General features: G+C 38.6%; 1 protein-coding gene across 21 annotated transcripts in view; it reads right to left on the bottom strand.

Moving 5' to 3' along the window:
- Positions 1-25,330, bottom strand: part of NRXN3 (neurexin 3) — a 961,434-nt gene that overhangs the window by 518,868 nt on the left and 417,236 nt on the right. For all 21 annotated transcript variants that reach the window (XR_005257043.1, XR_005257044.1, XM_038137596.1 and 18 more), the window contains 4 exons: positions 19,403-19,784; positions 17,823-18,013; positions 17,171-17,344; positions 3,527-3,646 (listed from right to left, as the gene is read on the bottom strand). Coding sequence is in view for 19 of the 21 variants with exons in the window: in XM_038137596.1 (XP_037993524.1) it covers positions 3,527-3,646; positions 17,171-17,344; positions 17,823-18,013; positions 19,403-19,784 (867 nt within the window). In the remaining 2 variants the exon portion in view is untranslated. The remainder of the gene's footprint in view (positions 1-3,526; positions 3,647-17,170; positions 17,345-17,822; positions 18,014-19,402; positions 19,785-25,330) is intronic.

Genomic DNA, 25,330 nt, shown 5'->3' with positions numbered 1-25,330 from the left:
TGGTTAACATCAGCAGGATGGAGTTCACCCCAGATGCAAGACACTTCACTAACACTGTGGGTTAACTTTACTTCTGCTGCCTTACATGCCTAAAGTTGCACATTTGAACAGTCTAAGCAAAAGCTTGGCATGCCAAGCAGGATTGTTTATTATTTCTAATATTAACTGCAGTACACTAACACTGACTTCCTACATCTTAGAGTAGTATGTAGATCTTAAAATAAGTTGAAAGCCCACATTGAATGTCACGCTGACAGGATTAAAACATCTATAAAGATAGAAGACTATGGAACAACTTCAAAAATTTGAGAATATATTTTAAATGGCATGGAAAATAGAACTAGCATATCCTGAATAGCATTACTGCTTCTATTTCTACCTTTCATTTCAGGTGTTAGTACTGGTCAGTGTGAAGGGCAAACCTTTAAATTCACTTTTGTACAATGGACCTTCTCAAATGAACTTGAGGAGAGGGGGTGTCTGTGAGTTATTCCCGAGTTTGGTTTTTTTAAACATCAGTACAGTTGTACAAGTCAGAATGAAGCATATTAAAGCTGAATTTATGCCCCCATAGCTCCCATTAGTATCTTATTGTGAAGTATTTTGATTACTACAAAGTAAAGAACATCTAAAATAGAGCTACAGACAAACAGCTAAAATTAAAGGCTATATCATCATTTCCATTAGGAATTTAAATCCTAGTCTTGTCAAGCAATACTGGTGAATGAATAAACATGTCTATAGGTTTACAAAATGCATCTCTGTCACCTCTGAAGGGTGAAGGGGAATTACAGGTGCTTCCTCTTCATCTTTCAGATACAGGAGTTCCAAGCCAGTTGGATCTGAATTAGGAAGTTTAATGGCCTAGTCCTGGGACAAAAATTAAAGAAGAAAAACCCATTGGTGCACCAAGCTTTACTCAGCATTGATAAGACTAAATATCTTTGCAAAGTTAGCTGCAGCAAATAATTAAAAAACCCAAATATAAATCACACCTACCAATAGTTAATTAGGGATAATATAGGAGACGAACAAAAATAATTGAAGGGAACACTATACTTTCCATTTATCTATCTCAGAGGCACAGATATATTCTTAATCAAACACAGAAAAACGAAAATTTCCAGTGTGGACACTTGACTTGCTTAACATAAATAAAAAGGCAAAATATGTACGGTAAGTCAGCCTTTTGCTATCATTTTTATTGGGTAAAACTCAACCTGTTCCATTTACTTCAATACTCCATATTTATACCAGTGGGAGACCACCAATTGCTCATAAGGTAGAAATAGCCATCTACTAAATTAATAGAATGGATTGCTGTGGCCAAAAAAAAGTTCTACCAAAAAGCCTGATGCATTTCTAAATAAAAGGCCTCAGGTTACAGAGAAGGTATCTCCCTCTGCCATTAATTGTACTAAAATCCAGTCTAGAGTAATTGCTTCAACTGACAGACGCCTGTACTTTCATTAGCAACCACATATAAAGGTAGGAAGGAACAGGATTTTAGCCTTCTCAACTACACACCCACAATGCATCCTTACTGTATCAGGAAGTCAGGAGTAGAAGTCTATTTCCAATGTCACGATACATGACTAAGACAAAATCAAACAAACAAATAAAACCCACAAAAAAAAGTCATACGTACTTTTTGAAGGTCCAGGATGAAGTCTTGTCATGTTCCAGAAGGATTCCACACGACTTACCTTTCCAGATCACTTTGAAACCCACATCCTTCTGCCTGTGTCTGTAAATTACCAGCCAGGCCTGATAACTGGAGGCTGGCTCCTACACTGCCTACAACACCCCCACTCATTTCAAGCTCCTTTCTCTGTGTTATTTCCAGCTGCCAGCTCTAAAAATCAGCAAGAAATCCCCAATTACAGTCACAGGAACCTGACTCCTCCTGATGCTTCTGGGCCTGTTCTAAGCCATTAGCAACAGTTTAACAAGGGCACAGCAATGTTCTGGAGTTGTGAAGCCAAACACATTAGAAACAAACCCCACAGTATCAATAACTTAAGAGATTTCCTGGATATGTATTTAAATGCAACCCAACAGAATTCAAAGTAGTGTTTCTTTCACACATTTGTGTGCTACACTTAGCAAGTCTAAACTGATTGACTGAACAAGTAGTTTGAGAGTGGGAAAGTGGGTGTCCAATTGATAAAAGCAAACCAAAATAAAAATGCAGAAAATTGGCACCAGATCTTGTGACTCCAATATGAAATGTTTCTTCTGGACCCAAAGGAAACATTCTGAATTCCAAAGCAATCCAAAACCAGACATAACATTACAGTCTATGAATCTGTGTCAGTAGTACCTTGTTTATACAGCCCCTGTCAAAGCAGGAATGCTGATAGGCCTTTTCAATATTTGTTTGAGAGAAATATGCTGGAAGAAATGGGAGACCAACACAGACAACACTACACAGTATGAATGACTCAGACAAGCAGGCATTTTGGCCTTCAGCAGAAACGGATTGTCACCATATGCTACACAGCTTGTCATATGTGCCATCAATTCAGTCATGTCTCAGACTTTTAGGGGAAGGGGTGCAGATATGACAGTGCTGTGGTACCAATATTGCATGGACCCTGCTGGTACCATTAATTAAGTCTACCACAAATACCTTAAGGAAAAGCATTTTTTTCTGTGTTTAAAATTTATACAGTCAGTGAACCAAATTATTGAAGCCTACTGTTACACTTCCTACAGCACTCATGATGTATTCCTTTGTTCCCTGCCTTGGAGCAAGCAAGGGAGAAGGGGGCAGTCACCTCAAATAAGAGAAGCAGGCAGACAGTAGAGCAGAAGTGATCTGTTCCCTTCAGGCAGGAGCAAAGGCCAAACCATGATGAGCAGAGGAAATGTCAAAAAGCTTATTATCTGCACCCTAAAGGCAGACTTAAGGGGTTTGTTTAATTATTTTATCAGAGATCCTAGTAATACTTGGCCAAGAACATTCAATGTTTTGAGATTAAGCAAATCAATACACCAAGAAGCACAGTGGCTCTGCTGTGTATTTAACTGATTGCTGATTTTAAGTGAACATTCTCAGAAACATTACTCAGCATTTCAGCATATAGCTAGTATTTCATTAGAAGACTAGAACACTACTATCTAGAACACTACTCATTTCACATGCATTCCATGCCTTTTTCACCAAGGTTTGAATGAAAATCTCAAAGCATGATTCAGTACACAAAACCTAGACCTTTTTTTACCTATGAAAATATCACATGCAATACTGCAAAGTCATTCCTGGTTTCTCTAAACAAAGAATTCCATTGACATCAATTACCACCATTGGACTGGTAAAGTTAGCATTCAAAAAGAGAGTTATTTTCATTTTCAAGAGAAAAAAAAAACCTGCTGTAGGCTTTAAAGGAATTTCCAAGGAAAAAAGTTTGGATTTGACACTGGGAAAGTTGTATTGCAATTGAAAGAACAATGTATCATGTGTTTTCTGTACTCTCATGTATGGGAACTCAGGGGTAACCAATGCACTGAAAAGCCTACTTACGATCATTACACTGGCTCCCAGAATATGAAGTCATGGAGCAATCACAGGTGAAGCCTTCCCATTGCTGATTACAGATGCCCTGATTTGCACAGGAATCTTCCTGGCAGGTAGTGCTGGGTCCTGGAGAAAGGATGACAAGAAAAGAGTGAAATAAAGCTGAGAGAAGCACTTGGGTCAGGCCCACAATATTTTCAATTAATCACTATCATTACCATCAGGATCCTCATGCAGAAGAAAGAAAGCACTAACCAAACACTGTTCCATTCCTGGACGTGCAATAAACTCAGGTAAAAAGAGCACAAAGACAGTGTACACCTCACAACAAAACAGCAAACTGTAACACAGAGCAAGGAAGAGGGAACAGCAATATATTCCCTCTTAAGCAGGCCCAACTCATACGTTCCCAACTTGCTCAAAGAATTTTAGTAAAATTCAGTAAAACAGGGGGTGAGGCCAGGCCAACAAACATGGTCAGGTTGCTGTGCTTCCCTAGAAGTTTGATCTCCCTATAGAAATGAAAGCTAATTAATAGGTCCTGAACAATGCCTCATCATACCCAAAGAACACTGATCATGTAGATTCAAACTGAAGTTTTGAAGCCTCAGCTGGCTACAACTTGGCTTTACAGATTAATATAAGTCAGCCAAACAAAAACTAAACACTCTGATCTATTACATAGGTTCCTCTGGAAACATGCTAGTAAAGTCCTCAGAAGGGCATGACATTTATCCACAACACTTCTTTTTGGACTGCTTTCCATGCTTTTGATGGAAGCAGAGAAGGAAGCAGCCACCACTAGCAGAACAGCCTTTCATGGTTCTGTGATTTGCAGCTAACAGTTGCTATCCTACGCAGGTAAACCTTGCAAAGACAAAATCCAAGAAATAGGCAAAAAAGTAATCTTCAGATCAGAGAGACTCTGAATTACAGCTACTGTGTCATCCACAAGGAGGTATCTGGATTCTGAATCATCTGAGAGCAGGCATGAAGCTGCAAGTCATAGATTACAAGAACATGAGTTTACAAGTTACCTCCTGGGTAAGTATTTTATATTCAGCATTCTAGACAAAGCTATGTCACTGCTGTCATGCAGGATTTTAAATAAAATGTGCATATTCATTTGACATACCTACTATGCTATATCCTGTATGTGTTGGAAAATAAAAAATGAAAGAAATAAAGCAAATAATACAGGATCAGCTGGCTAGGCTGCCTGAGATCAGTTCACTTCTGGTCTAGGAGAATACTATAAGGACAAAGAAACAACTGTTCAACCCATCCCAGCATCTTTCTTCACAGTCTTTGCTAGCAACAGCAACTCCACAAGACTCAATCCTTCCCCTTATTTCTTCATCACATCAACACTACCACGTGTATGTTATAGATTAGATAAGATTAGATAAGACAGACCAAAGTGGAGACAGCATTTTTAAGTATTTTAACATAAAATCAAACCCTTCAACCATCCATAGTGATTTCACTAAATCCCGTAATTATTCAGCATCTTTGATACTGAGACTGTACACCTAGGCACTTCCACATTTACAAGCCCTTGCAGAACCCACATCCCATGTCAGGCCACGACACTCCCAACAATTCAAAGACCAAGCCAGGACTGGACCCTTAAAGCTTTGATGCAGAGTTTCTGCTCTCCCCACCAGGCCGCCTTTCCTCACTGAAAGAACAGAATGGATGAATTTCAGCAGTTTTTCAGCTATCTGCATTTCTTTACATCTCTCCTGTTCATTCTCCAATGAGAATGAACACATGACTTGGTAAGCAGAGTTTGACTGAACATTAACAAAAACCTGAACTTCTTCCAGAAGTTTATTTATTACACTGTAATAAAAAACCAGTCAAACAAACAAATCCCAAAACCTCTAGGTAAAAGCATAAGTGCAGTTAATAGAAGACGACAACAAAATCCCTAAAGGAAAGTTCACCTATTGAAAAGAAGTGACAGCAGCAGCCACAGTAAGAAAACCCCTTGTTGCCATGCTGAAAGAAAGTTGAGCAGCATTTTTCAACACTTTTCTCCTCCCCTCCACCTCTTCTTCCCACCCACTTGACTCTGATTTGCAGCCATATGAATCCCAGTGGTCTCAGTGGCACAGTGTGAAATTAACAGATCACTTCTAGATTAGAACAGAGCTGACAGACTTTCCAGCGTGGGCAGGCAGGCACATGTATGTACAGGCCTCCCTCCTGCCTTTACTCCTATAAAAATCATGACTATAAATACATATACATGTGCATCAGATTGTGGTCTGAAACTTGCTTCAGACTTACTCTGTCCAAGCAAAAGAAGGGATAACATTACAACATTTAACAATCTGAAATAGAATATTAGTTGTCATTTTGCCTAAAATGTCTAAACTATCTGAGGATAAGGAATGAAGAACAGATACCTCTCCTGCACATTACTATCCCACTATCTAACCTCTAACCTCAATTATGAATGCCAATACTCCTAGAGGTATAAACAAGAAAGGTATCTATACCTGTATTTTTAAAATTAAACCAGAAAACAACTGTGACTCTATGCAAACTTTCTACAGCCTCAACTATAAAGACCATTACAGAGAAGCAGAGCAGAGCACCATTTTCAACAAAGATTCTCCACTTTTTCTACATTTTTCTGAGAATGCTTTAAACACTAACTGGACTTGACAATGGGCCTATACTTCATCTAGATGCTGCAAGAGAAAGGACTCTATTCAAGGAATAAGACTGAATGAGGCCCAGTACCTGTGGCTTGAAGTCTTCATATGATAGAGCTCAGAGAGCCAAAGTACTTGAATTCATAGCCTGTATTATGGTATCTGAATTGTATTTAACAGAAATCAGCTGTGAAGATGGGAACAGCACTTCCAGCAGCCAGAGGGGGGAAAAAACGGAAAAGAAAAAAACACAATGATGAGGAATTTTGAAAGCCTGACAATACCACAAGGAAGCTTGAAGCCTGATCTGCCATCTTTAGAGTCAGTCGTGACAGCACAGCACAGATGCTGGGTACTTGGCCTCACTTCTTAGGACTATGGGCCATTTGGATCATAAAAGGATCGTTGTCTCAGAGAGTTCATCTACTCCTGCTGCTAACAGTCATTGCCTGATGTCATAATCCTCTGTGGCAACAGAATTTTCTTCAGAGCAACTAATAGGGATGTCACAGGGAATTAGGATTTTGGATTAGGGAGCAAAGTGACAGAAGCACAGGAAGGATTATAAAACATGAAGATTGTGCTACCACGCACATGCCCTTTAGTGCTAACGAACAAGGAAAGAAGATGACAAACAACTTATATACAAAGCAGTAGAATTGTTTCTAAATTACCAGTGCCATCAGGACTCAGGTCTATTTTTAATCTCATTTCTCTGGCAACACTAAGAGCAGACAAAGTATTTAAAAGGAAAGTTTCAGAACTAGACTTCACATAATAATTTGAGATACCTCTGATTTTACTGTCTGTTTGTAGCTGAGCTTGGTGCATTGCCTCCTTTGTGCCACACACACAGTGCAAAGAGGAGTAAGTGGGCAGTAGATATCAAGTAGAAGTGGAAAAGTCCCCAGTGCAGAAAAGCAATGCCACTAGCAGAAGCATGACTTGCTGTGTCTCTTTCTGTCCAGGCTAAGCCTACCAACACAGGCATCTCCTTTGGAACATGAAACAGCAAACCAGGATTCTTCAATAATATCCTTTTTATCTTTATGTCCGAATCTCTAATTTTTACTAGAACAGCTCAGTATCCAAGGACATGCAGGATCCGAGATTTGTTGGGTCTCCCTCCCTGGGAAGGAGGCCAGTACTGCACTTTTCTTCAGCTACCTATCCAGATGTATTTTTTGTTTACTAATTTTTCTAATAAATATTTGAAGAAAATCACCCTTGAAGAGTATTAGAGCCTGACCTTGTATCTGTACTCTGCTTTTCCTACCCTCTTTCCTACAATATCAGCTGTATGGTATGTTTCTCTTTGCCCTAAAATTAAAAAAAAAAAAATCTACTGCTGCATGTTGCTAAAAGTCCCATGTTTCACTGGCAAGGGAAGTCATTCCTTCTGCATCTTTTGAAAGCTCTTTGCAGGAAAAGGAACTTGAGAAATAAAAGACAGTATTGTGTTTATTGTTCTTTCAAGTTACATGTGGAATCAGTTTATACAGCAGCTGCAGCATTATATTAACTGCTTCATGCTTTGATCACAACTAGCAATAAACATTAAGATAAGCAAACCATTATTGGTCTTGCACATAATACCTTCCTCCACACATCAAAAATTCACTCTTTTTGAAGGGAATCAACCATTTATGTTAACATTATTGTCTCAATAAGATCAAGATCAGCAACAGGGGAAGTTCAATAACAATATGGTTCCATTTTCATTCTTCATCTCCCTAAATGCTCTCATCTCCTCCCCTTGTATCTTCAGAAATGTTACAAAGCAATAGCAAAGTAATATACACAAGGCATCTTTACAGCCTTTGCAGAATAAGGTGCTTTTTTAGTCCTATAGTTCCTAAATTACAAATGTCACGCAGCACTGAAATATCTCTAGCAACATCTCTATTGTAAAGTCAGACATTACAATCAATTTACACCTTTGATAAATCTACACTCTATTTCTGTCAGCATTCCTCTTTCACAACCAGAGAGCATCAGCCTTTTTTAATTCAACCTGCAGTAGCAGTTCAGCTCAGAAAGGCATCAGGTCTTGGAAACCATATGCACCAGGTACAAAATAAACCTGTTCCAGGACTTACTCTTCCTTGCAGATTAACTAAGAAACAAAGTTATGCCCAATAGTTTTCCAGTGTTAGAATAATTTGGAAAACAAGATTTTTCCTGTTTAAAAAGTGAGCAATATTTAAGGGTGAATCTCATGGAACCATCACTTTCTGGGGTGGACCATACCACATATACTGTTACTGCCAAATAGATATTGGTGTTATGTCAGCATTTACTTTGCACAAATGCAAGAAACTAAAGAAACTAAATTATAGTCAGATTTCAGTGCATGATTCAGAAAGTTAGATCCTGTATTTTGAGTCACAGGTAACAGAAAGCAGGAATATCACAGACTAATATAGCAAACCAGAACCAAAAACCAAACAGATTTTCAACGATTGCAAGGCCAGCTCTTCAAGCTCTCAGTTTCATACTTTGTTAAGAGCTCATCATGCCTTTCATCACCTAAATAAGGTTAGGCATCTGTCAGGTTCCATATTTAAAGTTACTCATTGTCAGAAATAACTCAAAAGCCAGCATTCTTCTGTCCTCTGAAAAATGTAGCCATTTTTTCAGTGCCTCAACAGAGCCTGAATACTTCATCCACCTGATATAAATCATGGTGCTGAGTCCTTTTGTTCCAAATAAGTGGCTGGTCTTGAAACTTCAGGAACTGGGACTAGTTAAAATAACAAATATGCACAAATGTGCTTTCTCCCACAGAAAGCACATATATCTCAAGCTTACAGAAGAAGGGAATCTAGAAGCAATGGCAATTCATAGAAATGGATCTGCAAAGTGCTAGCATTTCCTTCCCCTCAAAGAAGGCTGGCATATACATATCACCCTCTCCCTTGCCACTCTTCCACTTTCCATTTCTAGGTAACCTAAAAGGTCATGAGCAGTGTGCTTATACACATGCTGGTGAGGAAAGAACAAAAAAAGGCCAAAAGAATAAAAATCCCAGCCAGAGAACAAGAAATCAACTGCATAAAAGGGAGTATGCCTGCAGACAGACTGCAACAGGAGACAGGGAGACACAAATGAAGCAGGGGAAGTAAACAGCATTTGGACATTCAGACACAGAAACTAAAAGCATAAAGGAAAATTGAAAGGGTTGTACATGAACAAGAAAAAAAACAGAGTACATTGGAAAAACATCCTTCCTTACTGCAAATCACAGCAATATAAAAGAATCACAGAATAGTCTGATTTGGAAAGGACCCACAAGGATCATCAAGTCCAGCCCTTAAGTATGAGGCATCATGGCATATCCTGGAATAGCCAAACTATTTAGCAAAGGTTGGTTTCCTGGAAAGCCAATAATCCACTTTACACACTCACGCCAAATGCTTCCCCTTAGGCTTCAATGTAATCATGTTTCTATCTGAAGGGCAAATATTCCTACAGGGTTAAGATCTCTGTAAAAAAATTGAGAATGAGATGGAATAATCTTCACAGGTGTAATATGCCTTTGGTTCTGAGGACTCTGGAAAAATCAAAACAATAGATCTCTTTGTTCCAGAGCTTCCTGTGTGTGATGCATCCACCTCAACACAAAAATCAAGCTCAGGAATTCCTGAGCATGCATTCTGAATTCTGATGGACACATAACTGACTACAGAAAACAACAATGGCTGTGGCAAGAGAGACACAACACTTGCTGATGTCTAATTTAAGTCCCAAAAGCATTGCCACAATTTGAGTAGATGGCACAAAACATATTAATCTTTAAGTTATTTACACTCCAGTGTACTTCCAGGACACTTTTTTCTTGTCACATTGGTCTCAGTCCACATAAATTTCCAAATTTTTTCAAATTTTATCTTTTACCCCTTTCATTTACATAAACTTCAGAAATCCCCTAGGGGCAGCACCTCTCTATATCACTCCCCTCTGTAAGACAGAGTACTTCAAATTTTACAGTTGAGAACAGGTCAGAGATGCCAACAAAACATAGTTGCAGTCAGATGCCCCATATGCATAAGGCAAAATACATCACATTAACTTCTGTCTACATCAAGGCTGTCAAATATTTCAGATTCAATGTCTCATTTGGATCCAATTGCTAAAATTATTTCAGACTGTCAGTATCATTGCCTGTTGGGCGAGAGGGTATCTCTTAATAACTCCTCTCAACAACTGCTAGAGTGATTAACTGTTTACCTATTAAAACATCCTTATTCGTCCAAATTTATTTTTTATCCTTTTCTACTGAGCCATAGAACACCAAACTCTACCTAATAAACACAGATGATATTCTGAAGGAAAGGTAATGGCTACCTCCCCATACCTGGAATACAGAACAAGAATATTTTAATTTGAAAATGGCATGTATTACATTAGATGAGGTCAGCAATATCACCAGATCTTCACAGTAAACACAGTGAATGAAAAAGGAGTTTATGAATCATGTGATTAAAGCTATAAAACCTTAATTCCAGAGATACGTAAAATGTCAGGAAGTCTCTATCCCAGAGGGTGAAACAGGAACATTCTATATTTTGTCTCACAACAGAACCTTTGACATTAAGTGGCTTAGACATAAAATTTCAAGGTGACTAAGATGATCCCATAACAGATGCCATCTGTGGCTTCAGGACTGCTAAACAGAGACGCATTGTTCAATGCCTCTGACTTCTCCTTATACCTGAAACCATCATCTCCTTTTCCATTAAAAAGGAGGAACAATTTTTTCATGGCATTCCAGAATAAATTAATTTGTACTCTATATTTACTCTTTACAGATGAATTGGGAAGTACATTTTCATTATCATATTTAAAAGGATTCATTTTCAATGCCATGGAAAACATCATTCTGTTTATACTAGTATCAAAGACCTATTAATCTCTGATAGGCACATTTCCTTCCTTATGTTCCAGGAAAAAAGTCTACAGAGTCTCTGAGAATACCTGGTTTCCCTCTTATTCTCACAAATGCTACTCCACCTAGTGCCTTTCTCAAAGAATTCCTTGACCTGGTGGCACAGCTCCTTGACAAGGACACACCTGCAGGGGAGATCTCAGCCCCAGTTTCTTGGACAGGCACCAGGCACTCCTTACCACCAGGGGCCTGCAGCCCTGCCAGAAAATCTCTTTGGGGGAATCCTGTAACATCAGGTGTGGCAGCAGCCGCTGGGAGCTTTGTGGCACAGAAAAGCCAAAGTTGGCAGCACTGACTGCTGAGACAGGGGACAAGGGACCTCCTCGTCCTCCTCTGTGTTAACAGCTGCTCCCATGTGCTCCTCTCTGGTTCTGCTGCATGCTGACCCTCCCAAAAGGAACCCTTCCTACCCTGACTATGGCTTGTAAAAAGGCATTCTAAATATGAAGGGAGTTTGTAGTTTAGAGATTTTGGTTTGTTTTTTTTTTTTTTTTTTGTTTTTTTGTTTTATTTTAAAATTTAAATTCCAGAAAGTTATTTCTGGTAATATTTTTCCAAATCTACATTTAAAAAAATAACAGTTTCTACCTCCTGATCTCCCTCCTTAAGATCAGTACTAAAGAAACTAAGTCAGCTTTCTGCTTTTTAAAGCTCTGAGGGCCTTCTACATCTTGATGCATAGCAGCTATTTGCCTGATCATTAGGCTTTCCAGGAAATCAGCTGGTGCTTTTATGGCTATTCAGAGATTGATATAGTCAAATCCCCCAAGTCAACACAAGCACCTTCATTGTTTGCCATGTTCTTCTTCAACCCAGAATCCCCCTCCAGAGATGTTGGGGTTTGTCATTCTGTTCCTGTCTTAGAGGTGTGACTGCACCCACTAAAAGGCACTAAATGTTACATAAAAGCATCTTTCATTGAAACCAGTAATGGAGAAGAACAACCTTCACTACCTTGCAGGTCAGCTTTGGTCAACTCAACTTTGTTAGCAAAAAAAAGAAAAAAAAAAAAAAAAAAAAAGCAAAGACAATAAACAACAGGTTAGTATATAAAAATATAAAAGCAGATAAACCAGGGTAACATCACTTTGAATCAATAAAAGCAACTGGTATAACTATCACAGACAACATGCATAATCAACCTAAGCAACAAGGGCACAGAGGGACAATGACTGCATTAATGCCACCAACAGATAACAAAACCAAATAGAAAGAGAAGAAAAGCATTTCACTCATGCACACACAAAATCACAAAATTTACAGATAATAGAAAGAGAAGAAAAAACATCACATTCTTTAACCCATCTCTCAGCATTTACAGTAATTTTAGAGAGATTTTGTCTTGTTTGAGAAATACATAGAATCCATTTAAGTAAAAAAAAAAATCTATTTGACTTTCAGTACCTCTGTCAAGCACACATTTACTTTATTTGGCTTTTTGTCCAAAGTGGATTTATTGCCAGAAAACCACAGAGAACTGATAATTCTATAAGACAAAAATTTCTGTTTATCTAAAGTGAACTCAGCACTGGATATAAGTGACAGTAGCACCTTGCCCCCTCACAAGCTGTCACCTGCTCATAAATTTCAACACATTCTTAAAAAAAACTTACATCAACAGGCAAGCAGACAGCTCGGGCCTTAGACCCATATAGTCTTAATCAGTCATCAGAACAATCAAAAAACAAAGAATGCCAGTTCATTATTTCACCTAGGTCAGAAAGATCTTGTTATCTGTGGTCAAATCATAGTCCACATGGAAAAAAAAATCATAGGCCTACTAAGTACAACTGTCTAAAGATCCAAACACACTTTGTGAAGACTGAAGAGCATTAAAAGCAAAACAATACTTGCACTGATGCTCTTCCATGTAGGCACAGGGTTTCTTTTATTTTCATTTTAATTTTGTTTGGGATTTTTGTTTTGCTTTTGTTTTGGTTTTTGGGGTTTTTTGGGGGTTTTTTTTGTTGGTTTGGGGTTTTTTTTATAGAGTCACAAGGAAGCCACATAGATTTTTGGTGCCTTATACCTTGATTCTAAGTTTTCTCTTTCAGAATGGAAAAAGTAGAGGACAAAGATAGGAGCACAGGCAGCAGCTCCTGAATCCTCTGCCAGTGAAGATTAAATATTTCTATTACACAGCACAATAGGAACAACAAAACACCAAATCATCAACTTCACTGCTCAAAAGATGGTTATTTAAGAAGTGCATACTTACCCTCTCAACCTGTTCTTAAAAAATTCTAGTATCACAGCTGATACTGAAGAGAGATTGGTAGTTCTCCTTTCCCCATTGTCTTTTTACATTTACAACCCAATAAATTAGAACTGACATGTGCAGATGCCATTTCCTGTGCTTCCTAAGAATTTTAACATTTTAAATCTTTGCTGTTTCACAGCCCATGAATGACTCAAGATCACAATTATCCTCCCTTTTGAGATAGTCAGAATTTTTTCTCCGCTTTTGAAACTGCTTTACTACATAAAGCTATAAAATCCCATTTTCCTTAAACAAAATTCAAAAGAAAGGGGGAAGGAGTATAAAGAAAAGGATGCACTTCTCCATGCATCATTTTCAACACTTATTCTAACCAAGTAATTTCTCTATAACAAACAAGTACTTTTCCTACTTCCCTGCACCTTATTTTCTTTGTAGCTGACAGAAAAGCTCATATTTGTTCCATAAATCCAGCAGCATTATGAGAACAGAATACAAAAGCAAGGAAAAGGAAAGATGTCAAACCATTATGGAACAAATTAATGCTCCACTCTTCAATGGACAACCTTTGATTCCAGAGAGAAAGTGAAGTATGACCAGATTTGAATTTTCTCTACTGAGCAGATGAAGAGTGAAATCCTTTTTGACATTATCCTGCTGTGAGATTTTAAGCATGAGATTAGATTTGCTGTTTTTCCACATCCTGCTTAGTATGCAAAATGTGTTTCTGATTATCCAGCCTGTATGTGTCATTCATGCTTTTTATGCACCAGTGAATTCCAAAGGTTAACTATACTATTTCATGGAAAGTAGCAAAAGATGATGATTTTACTGTGGGATCTGGAAAGAAGATTAAATTAGGACCAAAAAAAAAGTCCCAAAACATCTGGAACAGTGTCAGCCAGTTTAATAATAATCAGTCTCCTTTGTGAGAAGCTGTTAGTAGAACAGGTGAGGTAGAAGCAACAACTCTAAAGCACATAGAAAACTACCTTACAGAAGAAATAAAATGTTCTTTAGCCACTGTTGTTAGTTTTTTTTGGCTGGGCACAGGATGGAGTAAAAATATTTAGAACATGCAGCTGAATTTCAGACAGCTCTAGTGCCCATGGTAAGCAATACAGGGATATTAAAATTAGTATTTTTTATTTCTTTCCAATTAAAAGAAAGGAAAATATGTGAGAACATGTGGCAAATTAATAAAAGAGATGAAAAAATGACTCAAAAGCAGAAAGTACTTATCAATATTGAGGACATCCGCTTCAAACTACACAAAAGATTGGACATCTGATTAACTTTTTCACGGACCAGTGAGGAAAAAAAAACACTGAATCACTCAATCCAGATTTTTGTAAATTGATCCATTTATCTGGTAGTAAGACCAGGAATGAGGAGTTCAGCAAGAAGAACTAATTTTAAAAGTCAAGAAGTGAGAAAAAGCTGAGATGAAGTTTAAATAGTTTACTTTAAAGAAGGGAAATGAGGTCACCTGGTACAACTTCTTCTATCTACCAACTTTTCATATATATATATATATATATATATATATATATATATATATATAGTGCATACATATATACATATAGTGCAGACATCATCTCTCTCAAACTGTGTGTGTTTGATGTAGAATAGTCTATCTTGCTAAAACTCAGGAGTAAAAAATTTCCAACCACCCTTCATAGGTTGTTGAGACACAGACTGGAGACAACTATGTCCTGATAGACTTTTCTTCAGTTTCTAATGCTTTGCTCATGTCCAAGAGCCTCCACCCACATTTTCAAAGTGGTTTGTAAGACATAGATGAATTTCATACTTTTATCACAAATACAAGAACACCTGGAAGATGAATTTCATGGGTGGGGAAAGCAAGGCTGAAAGTAGGTGGCAGACTCGCCTTCAAGCTTCCACTAGAAGAGGCCATTCCTTTTGAAGACCTTTCTGTGAATTCATTTTGTCTCCACAGTGTGTTTAATACCCTGATGCAACACTGACACAAGGACCATTTAAGTCTTAACCACTTCCCTACTTTTGGTGGCTTTTCTCAGGCCCTCTCACCAATGCCTTTTTTGAGGTGTTGGTAAGGGGAAAGGCCCTCTTGCTATGTCAGAGATAATGATGAAAGCTGCAGTGAGCACAACAGATCAAGAAACTGTGAAAAATGAACAAGTATATTGGTATCATGTCATTCTCCTCAAGATTTTTTCTCCTCAGAGCTGTGTGTAGCACACCTGAACATACCAGGCAGCAAGGTGGTTTCTGGCTTTGCAACATCCCTTCCAGGGAAACACAAGCTGCCACTACAGATCTCACCAGACTGTTAAGATCCATGAAGAGCTGCCTGTTGGTTCTGAAAAATAAGGAATGTAGCAATTGCAGAAGACCAATAAAAATAAACCAAACCACCACATAAAAAAAAAAAAAAGAAGAAAAAGAATGTGATATGCAGCTTTAACTCCATAAACTCATGTGACATTTCAGACACTCTTGGGTTCTCTTCTTTCAGATAATCCCCCTCAAAATCCTTTGCCAAAAGCAATGCTACTACAGGATACATTGAAACACAAAACACGTCAGTGTGGTAGCCATCTTGTCAAACACACAGGTGACTGAATGGTAGACTTCAAAAGCTGAAACCATAAGCTCTACAGCACACATGGAAGCTGTGTGATGCAAAAGGGAGCTGATATGTCACCTAACAAAAACTATGAAGAGGTTAGTTAATTGTGCTAGCCTAAACAAATCCCACCATAAATAAAGAAATTATAGTGATAGAACCAGTACAACATTGGAGGTAAAGTAATTCTCTCTTTAAGTCTTGAACTGACTTTTTTAGCACTACTATACACTGTTAAACATCAACCAGTTTCAGTCTCAAGGATGCCTGCATCTCAAGAGTGACTTGTATGTATGTACTACTAACCTGGTAGGTTCCAAAGGAAAATATGTCCTATAAATACAAATTATTGAAAGTGCTTCCTGTTCAAGTAGAAGCCTTACTCATCACTGGAACACAGATGATTCTGTGGTGTGTGCTTTGGTGCACAGGGAGGCTGAATCATGCTTAAGCACATGAGAGGAACAACATGGTCAAGAAAGTTCAATGGCTTGCTCAAATTGAATAGAAGGAGGTAAGACAAGACAATAAGGAATATTATTTTCCAATTGAAACTTGTGAATCTTAATTGGTGGCATGAAACAGGGTACTGAAATACATGAACAGAGATAAAAAACACAAACAGGACGCAACAATGTCATCCCTTTGCAGCGGTGCATCTTAGCCAGGACAGTGCTCTCTGCTGACCTACATTTCATATTCTACTGTTCTCAAGACCTTCTTGTTCTAAATATTCTTTGATTTTGTCCTGAGATCAAACTGATAGTTTCTAACAAAACAGCTGCCACATGCCCCTGAAAGCAAGGCCTCAACAAAAGACAAGCATTAGCAGAAATTTCTCTCACATGACCTTTGAAAGACAAGATTCATTGTGGGAATGGAATAACATTTCTTTAAGGATGCATGTTCCCATCACATATGTGGTCCCTCTGCCCTTCATGATGAAATACAGAAATGTCCATAGTACCATCCTTTCCCACAACTAAAGGTACCAGCCCATAGGGGATAGAGCATATAGGAAAAGAGCTGCTAAGCTCACAGGAAGTGTCAATCCATAAGCTGCATTTGGTAGAAAAAAGTGTAATAAATTGCAATGGAAGCAAACTAATGAAATGGACAGTAAGGTAAACAAGCAGATGCACAGAGTGCAACAATGAAGTGCACAGTGAGTGCTGGAGAGGGGAACCTCTGAAATCAATCATACCTTCACACCCCCGCTCAATCTGCCCACTGCGGTGCAGAGCATCGTTGATAAGGTCAGGCAGACGCCCATTCAGGTCTACAGATGCCAGACAGCCCTGAAATCCATCACGTGAGGCCACAAGCTTGGGCAGGTTGCTATACATGCCTTGAGCAAGGCCGGCAATGTAGAGATCACCTAGAGCAGAGAGGAGCAAACACACAAGGAGGAGGAGGTTACACACCTTCTAGAGTCACTTTTCTTGCCACCGAATGTGAATAAAGCAAAGTGAAGACACGTTCAGAAAAAGTTAAAACCAAAGCAACATATTGTGCCAGAAGTCATTTCTGCTTCCTTTACTAACAAAAAACAAACAAACAAACAACCAAAATAAAAACAAAACCAGACAAAGAACCCATCACAAAATCCCCTAAATAATCCCAGTTCTCACTGCTACCTAATTAGGAAAAACTGGAAAATGACAATTTGTGAAAAAGCAAAATATGACAAACTATTTGGCTACAAGAAGCTGTTAAACAAAAAAGAGATAAATTAATTTGAAAGCCAAAATGTGCAAAGTCCAGATTTACTGATCTGTAATGGTTACTCCAGGCTTTCTCCTGTTCACTAGCCCTGCAAGAACAAAGAGGCAATATGTTAATCTTGTAGAGTTTACCTTTAAGATCCAGATTTTTGGCACCGTTGATAACCTGAGTGACCACCTTAGTGTCCACTTTTAAGCTGTGTGTGTTGCTGTTATCTCTAGTAATGACAACATTGTGCCACTGGTTGTCATTCAGAGGACGATCACTGTTGCCTTTGATAACATTAGGTCCATTTCCAAGGTCAAACACGTAGTGTATATACCTATAAATATAGCAAAAACTGGTTAATATTCTGGAAGAACTCCAGTATTACTGAACCTTGTTCTAGCCAGAGGTGGAAAATTAACTTTAAACAGTCATGAAGGGAAATATCTCTGGGTTACAAAGTTCTAACAAGCCAAAATATTAGCCACTGTTTTGAAAGAATATAGTTGCTTCCTTTCCACCAAAGTGTAAAGATTAGTATTTTGAGATGATAGCATTTCAAGTAATCAGATTCTAACCATAAAATATTCCTCTTTTTCACAAAGTTCTCTCAGATCCACAAAAACTGTGCATATGTGTGTGCATATATGTTTTGTTTTTTTTTTTTTTAATTGGTAATATTGATAAATGTACTGGGGAGCAACACCCGAGACGCTTATTTGGGGCATATATTCCCCAGGTTAATTCTGAGTTTTGAATGACTCCCATAAGAAGTTAATTAGGAAACTCACTTGAAATATTGTACTAAAATTCTCACGAGATCCTAGACTTATTCAAACAGCTGAAAAACAATTAGCAAAGCTTTTGGCAAAATTAGAGACCCTAACAAAGACTGAAGTCATGCAAATGTTACCCTGAATTATTTATATAGTTCAAACACAGAAATCCACCTGAGGATGGAAGAGAAGTATTCTACTCAGAAAAAAAAAAAAAAAAGACCACAAAATTCTACTCTCAACAGAGCACCAGGAGATCGTGACTGTTGCTTTTTTTATTACCCAATGTCCGACTTACAAAAGTATGTGCAAAGCCAGAAATGAAAACAGATTAAACTGAAATAAACAGGACTAGTAAACTGTGGAAAACATGTCTGCAATGACAAAATCAGAGATCAAAATTTGTTCAGCTAACAAGGATTTTTTTTTTTATGAGCTCTAGGTCTTCTGAAAAGAATGCAGCAGCTCAAAAGCAAGCTGAGTTCGCTTTTCATCAAGCATCACCAGCAGAAGTACAAATTCAGCAGCCCATGTGCTTTTTCTTTTTCCTTCACTGGAGATGGCAGAAAAACAAGTATTAAAATGGAAAAAAAAAAAAAAGGGGGTGAGGTTGGGAAAGAAGAGACATACAGAGCCCTCAGCACATCTCCTCCTCTGTGCTAATCTGTGAGGTTGACAGGACAAAATATTAGTCCAACTATGTCCCAATGACTTAAAATACTAATGTTGCACACTGTAAAAATGTCCTTCCCACAGCCATAGGAGGAAGTCAGTGATAAAATCAGGAGTCTTAAACTTCAGTGTTTTTGTTTAAACCCTTTGTCTCACAGCTCAGCAAACAGAGAAAACATGAGCATCATGTGATCTTCTCTTCATGCAAGCATTTCAAGCTCACCTATAAGTAATTTATCAATAAATAAGCTGGTAGAAAACAACAGAAAGCCACTTACCCCTTGACCAGTTCGACTGCAATAAAGTCATTGCCATCACCACTGTTAAAGAGGATGAAACCATCAGCTGAGGTGGTCTTGAACTGAAAGAAGAGGTGCATGGATGTATAAGCCTGCAAGGTGGCCAAGCTCAGGTAGCTGCTCTTAGTCTTGAACGTCACAGGGTCAGCTATAATGTTGCGGAGACCAAAGCGCGCCTTCAGCTCACAGTAGTCGATGTCGCCGTTCTTGCACAGGTCGATGTAGAGCATGCCGTTGAACATGAGGCTCTGCAGGTGGCCGATGAAGCTGGAGGGGATGACAGAGATGTAGCGTTTCTCGGTCATGATCCCTGTCTCGATGTTGTGGAACTCCAAGCGGGTATGATCACCAACCATTGTGCCTGAAGGACAGAAACAAGGAGGAATACTGAGGATCAGCAACAGGTTATCTACAGCCCTTCACACTCCAGTTTCCAGACTGACAGCAGAACTAAATCCTATCCAATCACTGTTCAGTAGCTTGCATGAGAAAGGATGCATAGAATCTTGGTGAAGAGGCTTGGTGGAGATGTGTGAGTCTAGCAGTTGCCACAACCTGGAAGAAAAGACAGGCCCCTAAAGGGCCATGGGCAGCAAGATCTGTCCTTTTCCCTGAGCTTCACAGACTTTATTGTCTGTGAAGAGGACCAGGCATCTCCCTTAAAGCTGACGGTGATCTATTTGATGCAGCAGACCATCTGCCAAACAACTCAAACACTTCTGAAACAACTTTTCCAAGGGCATCTCCTAAAAACACTTGTTAAACATAGATTAATATAAATAGAGCAGTGAGAGAAGTGAGAACAGTCATAAAATTGCTGATATTTATTCCTTTGTTCTCTCCTTGTGCCCAATGTTATTCCTCTTCTTTCAAGAGCACAGCAGGAGGGAAACACACAAAAATGCAACAGGTAAAAAGCCCTCCATCTATTTAAATCATCTACCTACCACTTGGGCTATTTACCACATCATGACAAGATTTTCATCTCTCAAAATATCCAAGCTATTCAGTATACCAAATACTACTCTCAGACTCCTCATACAGCATATTTAAATGTTTCACTAAGTGTGCTAGGCACCAGTGCTGACACAGAACCCATACAGACAGATGACATACACCAGTATGCTATCAAGACAAGCTGGGCAACATCAGAATGAAAACCCTTCCTGTTGGAACTCAGGACATTCCTGTGTCTGCTCAGGATGGCTTGAGCCCCTGGAAGGGGGCTCTGAGACCCTGGCATGCAGCCAAAGGCACCTGCGACTTTGACTTTGACCCATGGAGCAAATTACCAGCTTTGTATGAAGAATTACAAGTCTGGAGAGTTTAAGCAGAATAATAGTAGTTGTCACAGGGTGAAAAATAGAATTTTGAGATTTTTGAATGGGGGTTTGGGTTCCCAAGATGGAGGAATTTGGGCATGCCCTGTCCTTCTTCTTTCTCTCTCCTAACCTTCATGTCCTGGGTGATGTTAACCTTCGGATTGGTTTAGAGAAGAGACAGACTGTCTAACATAGGTGATAGGTATTGGGAAATAATTGTAAATATAGTCTACATAGTTTTTAGTATAAAAAGACAACACAAGCCCAGGGGTGGGTAGTGTGCCTTGGACTGACCTGCTGAACAGATCTCAGCAGGCCAGAGAAAGAATGTAAGAGATAAGAAATAATAAACAACCTTGAAAACTGCAGCCAAAGAGTGCTGACTCCTTCTTCGACAGCCAGGCTGGGAAAAAGACTTTCTAATGCATCTCGGGGTCATCCAGACCAGCAGAGACTTCGAGACCTTTCAGCCAATCTTATTTTAGCCCTGCATAGCCCTTCATTAAGGTTGTTTTTACTATTTGGTCATATATGCAAGGTGTTTTTCTACATGGGCCTTGGTCCACTTAGTAAAGAAGAACAAATGAAATATTAAGAATTTAACTGTTTTCCTATCATTCACTGTACAATCACTATTCAAATTCTGCTACACATAGGCTATTATTTTCTCTCTCATGAAATTTTATGCAGTTCTCATTGGGGTTATGGAGCATGCTGCTGGCTGTGGGGTGGCTGCAGGTCAGTCTTAGTGAGGAGAGGCTGGGGCTATCCCATGCCTGAAATGGCCTATTCCAAATGGCTCCAAACCCATTCACTACAGGGCACAGCTGAGCTCCTTGGACAAGATGGTGGAACCTGGGAGAAAACGTGTAAGAAAGGACATAACGCTACCCACAAGAAACAAAGTGAAAAAACCCAAACAACTCAAACCCCTATGAACATTAAGGATTGAAAAGAGGGAGGAGGCATTAAAGGTGCCAGAGCAGAAATTCTCCATCATCCACAAAGAAGATCACAGTGCAGACAACTACACTGCAACTCATGGAGGACTCTAGTGCTAGAGCAGGTGGATATTTCCTGAAGAAACTGCAGCCCCTGGAGAGCCTACAATGGAGAAGGTTTTCCTGAAAGCCTGTGGAGACCACCCATAATGGAGCACTTCATGAAGGACTGCATTCCATGGCTAGGAGCCACACTGGAGCAGGACAGAAGTGTGAGAAGGAAGGAGCATCAGAGAGGAGCTGTTACAGGCTGAGCACAGCCACCATTCTCCAAGCCCCTTCTCTGCCTAGTGGGGGCAGGCGGGAGAGGCAGGGAGGAGCAAATCCTATAAAAGAGGGTGGCAGACACTGTTCTACTTTCTTGTCTTTGTTTTTCACCATACAACTCTATCTTTAATTGGCAGTAAATTAAATTAATTCTCCCCAAGTCAAGTGTGTTTTGTCCATGATTATAATCAGTGCACAGTCCTCTCTTTTAGAAGGTTTTCCAAAAAAAACAGCCACACTACCTGTGGTCCCTCTCATAACATTTTAACATGCATGTCAAATTCACCAGGTTTAAAACCCAGAGGGAACAAAGATATTTAAATTCACACCAGTTTTTTGAAATTTGACAACTGGACAAAGACCGGGATAAATATTTCCAGTGTGCTAACAGTGTCTGACTTGACTGCATCTGCTGGTCAGCAAGCACATCTACACAACTCCTGACCAGTCACTGCAAGAGATATTTGTCAGCCATTGGGGTTATACCTAGGAATCATACCAATCACTATAGCTGAACCTAGAACAAACTCCTCCAATTCGCCTAGGTTATATCAGCTGGGGCTTATAAGCTTCCTCATATTCTGTGCTGTCTCCTGAAGTCTCCTAGCATTTCACCATAAGAGTTTCCAGGTATTAAAAGACAAAAAAAATAAAAAATAAACCAACCAAAACCAGTAGTCCTTTCAAGACTTTTCCTATGAGTTGTGACTTTTTTTTTTTTTTTCTGTTGGGGATAGAACAAAACCTGAACACACTTATAAAGACACGTGGATGATACATCCTGGCTTGTCGTGTATAGAGAGTCAGATTATATGAACTGATGGTCATTTTCTTGCTTAGAAATTCTGCAAACTCTGAAATATTTCTAACTCACCTCTCATGGTGATGTACAAACTGCAGTTTTTCAGTTTATATTTTGTCTACATATGACCAAGTTTTATTCAAAGACAGCAAGCAAGCTGTTGTTAGAAAGACAGCTGTTGTTAGAAAAAAAAATTTAGGCTGTCTACTTCAAATATGAAGTAGACATAAAAAAATTATATAAACCAATTCACCTTTTTTCACTTATTCCAAATTTTACCAGTTGATCTAAATATCTATGCAATTATACAAAGACCATGGAAAACTTCAGTCCAAGCAGACACAGCTGATCAAACTTAGAAGCAGCTGAAGGCAGCCACAAATTTCTGACTATTTAAAAATTCAAGTGTCAGCACCAATGCAAATGTTTTTAAATCCTGAAACAGTTCTTTACCAGAAATAATATTATTTTAGTTTGAAAAATTGAAGATTCCAGAAACTGAAATACTACATGGGAAAATTTGTTTAGACAGCTTTCTCACTTCCACTACTGTGACCCTTAGAGTTTCAGTGTTGTAAAATTTACAATTTTTCCAAACCAGAAGTGCATTTTCTTAAAATTATAAAAGCCACTTAAAAAAAAAATCCTGCTTCTCTACTTCAAAAAATTAGAACAATAAAATTAAGAGATGTCAGTTCTCAAAGGCAAGAAAACTCCTGCCTTTTTCTTTTACACTTAAAAAAATGCAAGGCAACTGTGGCCTGAGTAGGAGAAAAAAGCCAAGACTGGGGAATCTGGAGTCTGCTGGGACAGGGAGCCCAAATATAGGGGGCTATATTAAAAATGGAGTGAGGGAGTTTGGAGGAGGTAAGCCCAGAATCTTAGAAAAGGTGAAAAATAAGAAAACTGGGGCTGGCTTAATAAAAAAAAATAGTGCTAGAGGCAGTACTGTAGAAAGTCAGGAGTAGTTCAGTGAAAAGCTGCAAAGGACATGGCAATACAAGATCAGAATCAGGACAGAGATGTAATTTCCTAGGAAGTCATGGAGTGCAATCCAGTATTTTCTGATCTCATTAGCTGTCAGCCCCACCTGCAGAGTTCACCTCTACTTCCCCACTGTGCTCTACAGAGTACTGTACCTACTACAGCAATCAGAAGCTCTCTAGTTCAAGTGGTAACAGACAGAAAAAATTCCAGCCTCCACTGTGGTATTTGGGTGCTAGGAAGATGTCATACAGAGGAATATATTTGCTGTGTTTGTGTCTCATTTACCACTGATGTTCTGACAATTGTTCTGAGGTCAGGAGGAATGTGGGACAAAGGTTTTGTGAACCTTTACATTAAACAGTAAAATGCTGTCCAGAATTGGATTCTGTCTCTGCCTTAGATGTTCTACAGGAAACCAAGTCAGACACTTCATTTCAAATTTTTCATAGGTGATCATTAATTGTCTACATCTAATTCTCCAGTGGCAGGGTTGAACTAATTTACAGGATGTAATTTACAGACATGCTGAATCTTCCTAATGAAAACGACTAAAAGAACGTGGCAAATTGGTACCAAATACATCCAACTTTAATCTGGTGCCTTGTTCCCAAACCTGTAAAATGAGAAAGAGATGCCCACTCACTTCAAAGAAAATAAAAAAACTAAAAAAAATTTTAAAAAAGTCTAAATTTAGAGCAAATTACAGCTGGTGTGCATTGTTCCAAACAAGCAATAAGAAGACAGAAATCAAATAGCTGTTTATTTTTACTGGGGGCCCAATTTAGACTTCTAATCTATGCTTAAGACAGCAAGAATCCTGTGGAAAAAATCTATGTGACCACACCACTGAAGACTGTTATCATCTGCCATAGGAAGTGGGATGCAGATTGCACAAAAAAATCTTAACTCTGGCTTTTCTGACTTTGCCATGATGGCATTCTTTTAACAGATATTTTTAGCTGTAATGCATCTTTAATTATGTAATTCATATACACGTACATATGCGTATCCTATTTTAGTACAGGATTGTATCATTATTATTTATAAACTCAGCTTCGTGAAAAAGACTTCAAGAACAGATGGCTTTGGGGGATCGGTTCGGTAATGCAGAGAGTGCCACCTCGTGGTGCTTCCTAAAAAACCATATCCAGAAGAAGAGCTCTCAAATTAAAAGTAATTGGGATGAAGTGTTTCTTTTAAGTTCCCTCTTAAATAAAATTCATTTTTCCTATAAGCTAATTTTGACCAAGCCACTACCAAGGCTGACTTTCAACAAGGAGAGGGAATGATTTTTCTTGCATGTTTCTTGCTCTCTTTTGCAAAATCACAGCCTACATAGGACAGCACATATTTACGTCAGAGAGAAAACTTGTTTCAAACCATTTTCCTGTAAGCCGACATCTTTGGGCATATTTCACATTTCTAACTCCTGGCTTTCCAAGTTATCTTAATTATCACAAAATTTAAAATAATTCACATTCATACAGAAAAAAAAGTACTTTTTATCAAAGAAAGGTTATAGTGTTCT

This window comes from Motacilla alba, chromosome 5 (genome assembly GCF_015832195.1).
Source record: "Motacilla alba alba isolate MOTALB_02 chromosome 5, Motacilla_alba_V1.0_pri, whole genome shotgun sequence".
NCBI classification, from domain to species: domain Eukaryota; kingdom Metazoa; phylum Chordata; class Aves; order Passeriformes; family Motacillidae; genus Motacilla; species Motacilla alba.
This window is presented reverse-complemented; position numbering and strand designations above follow the sequence as displayed.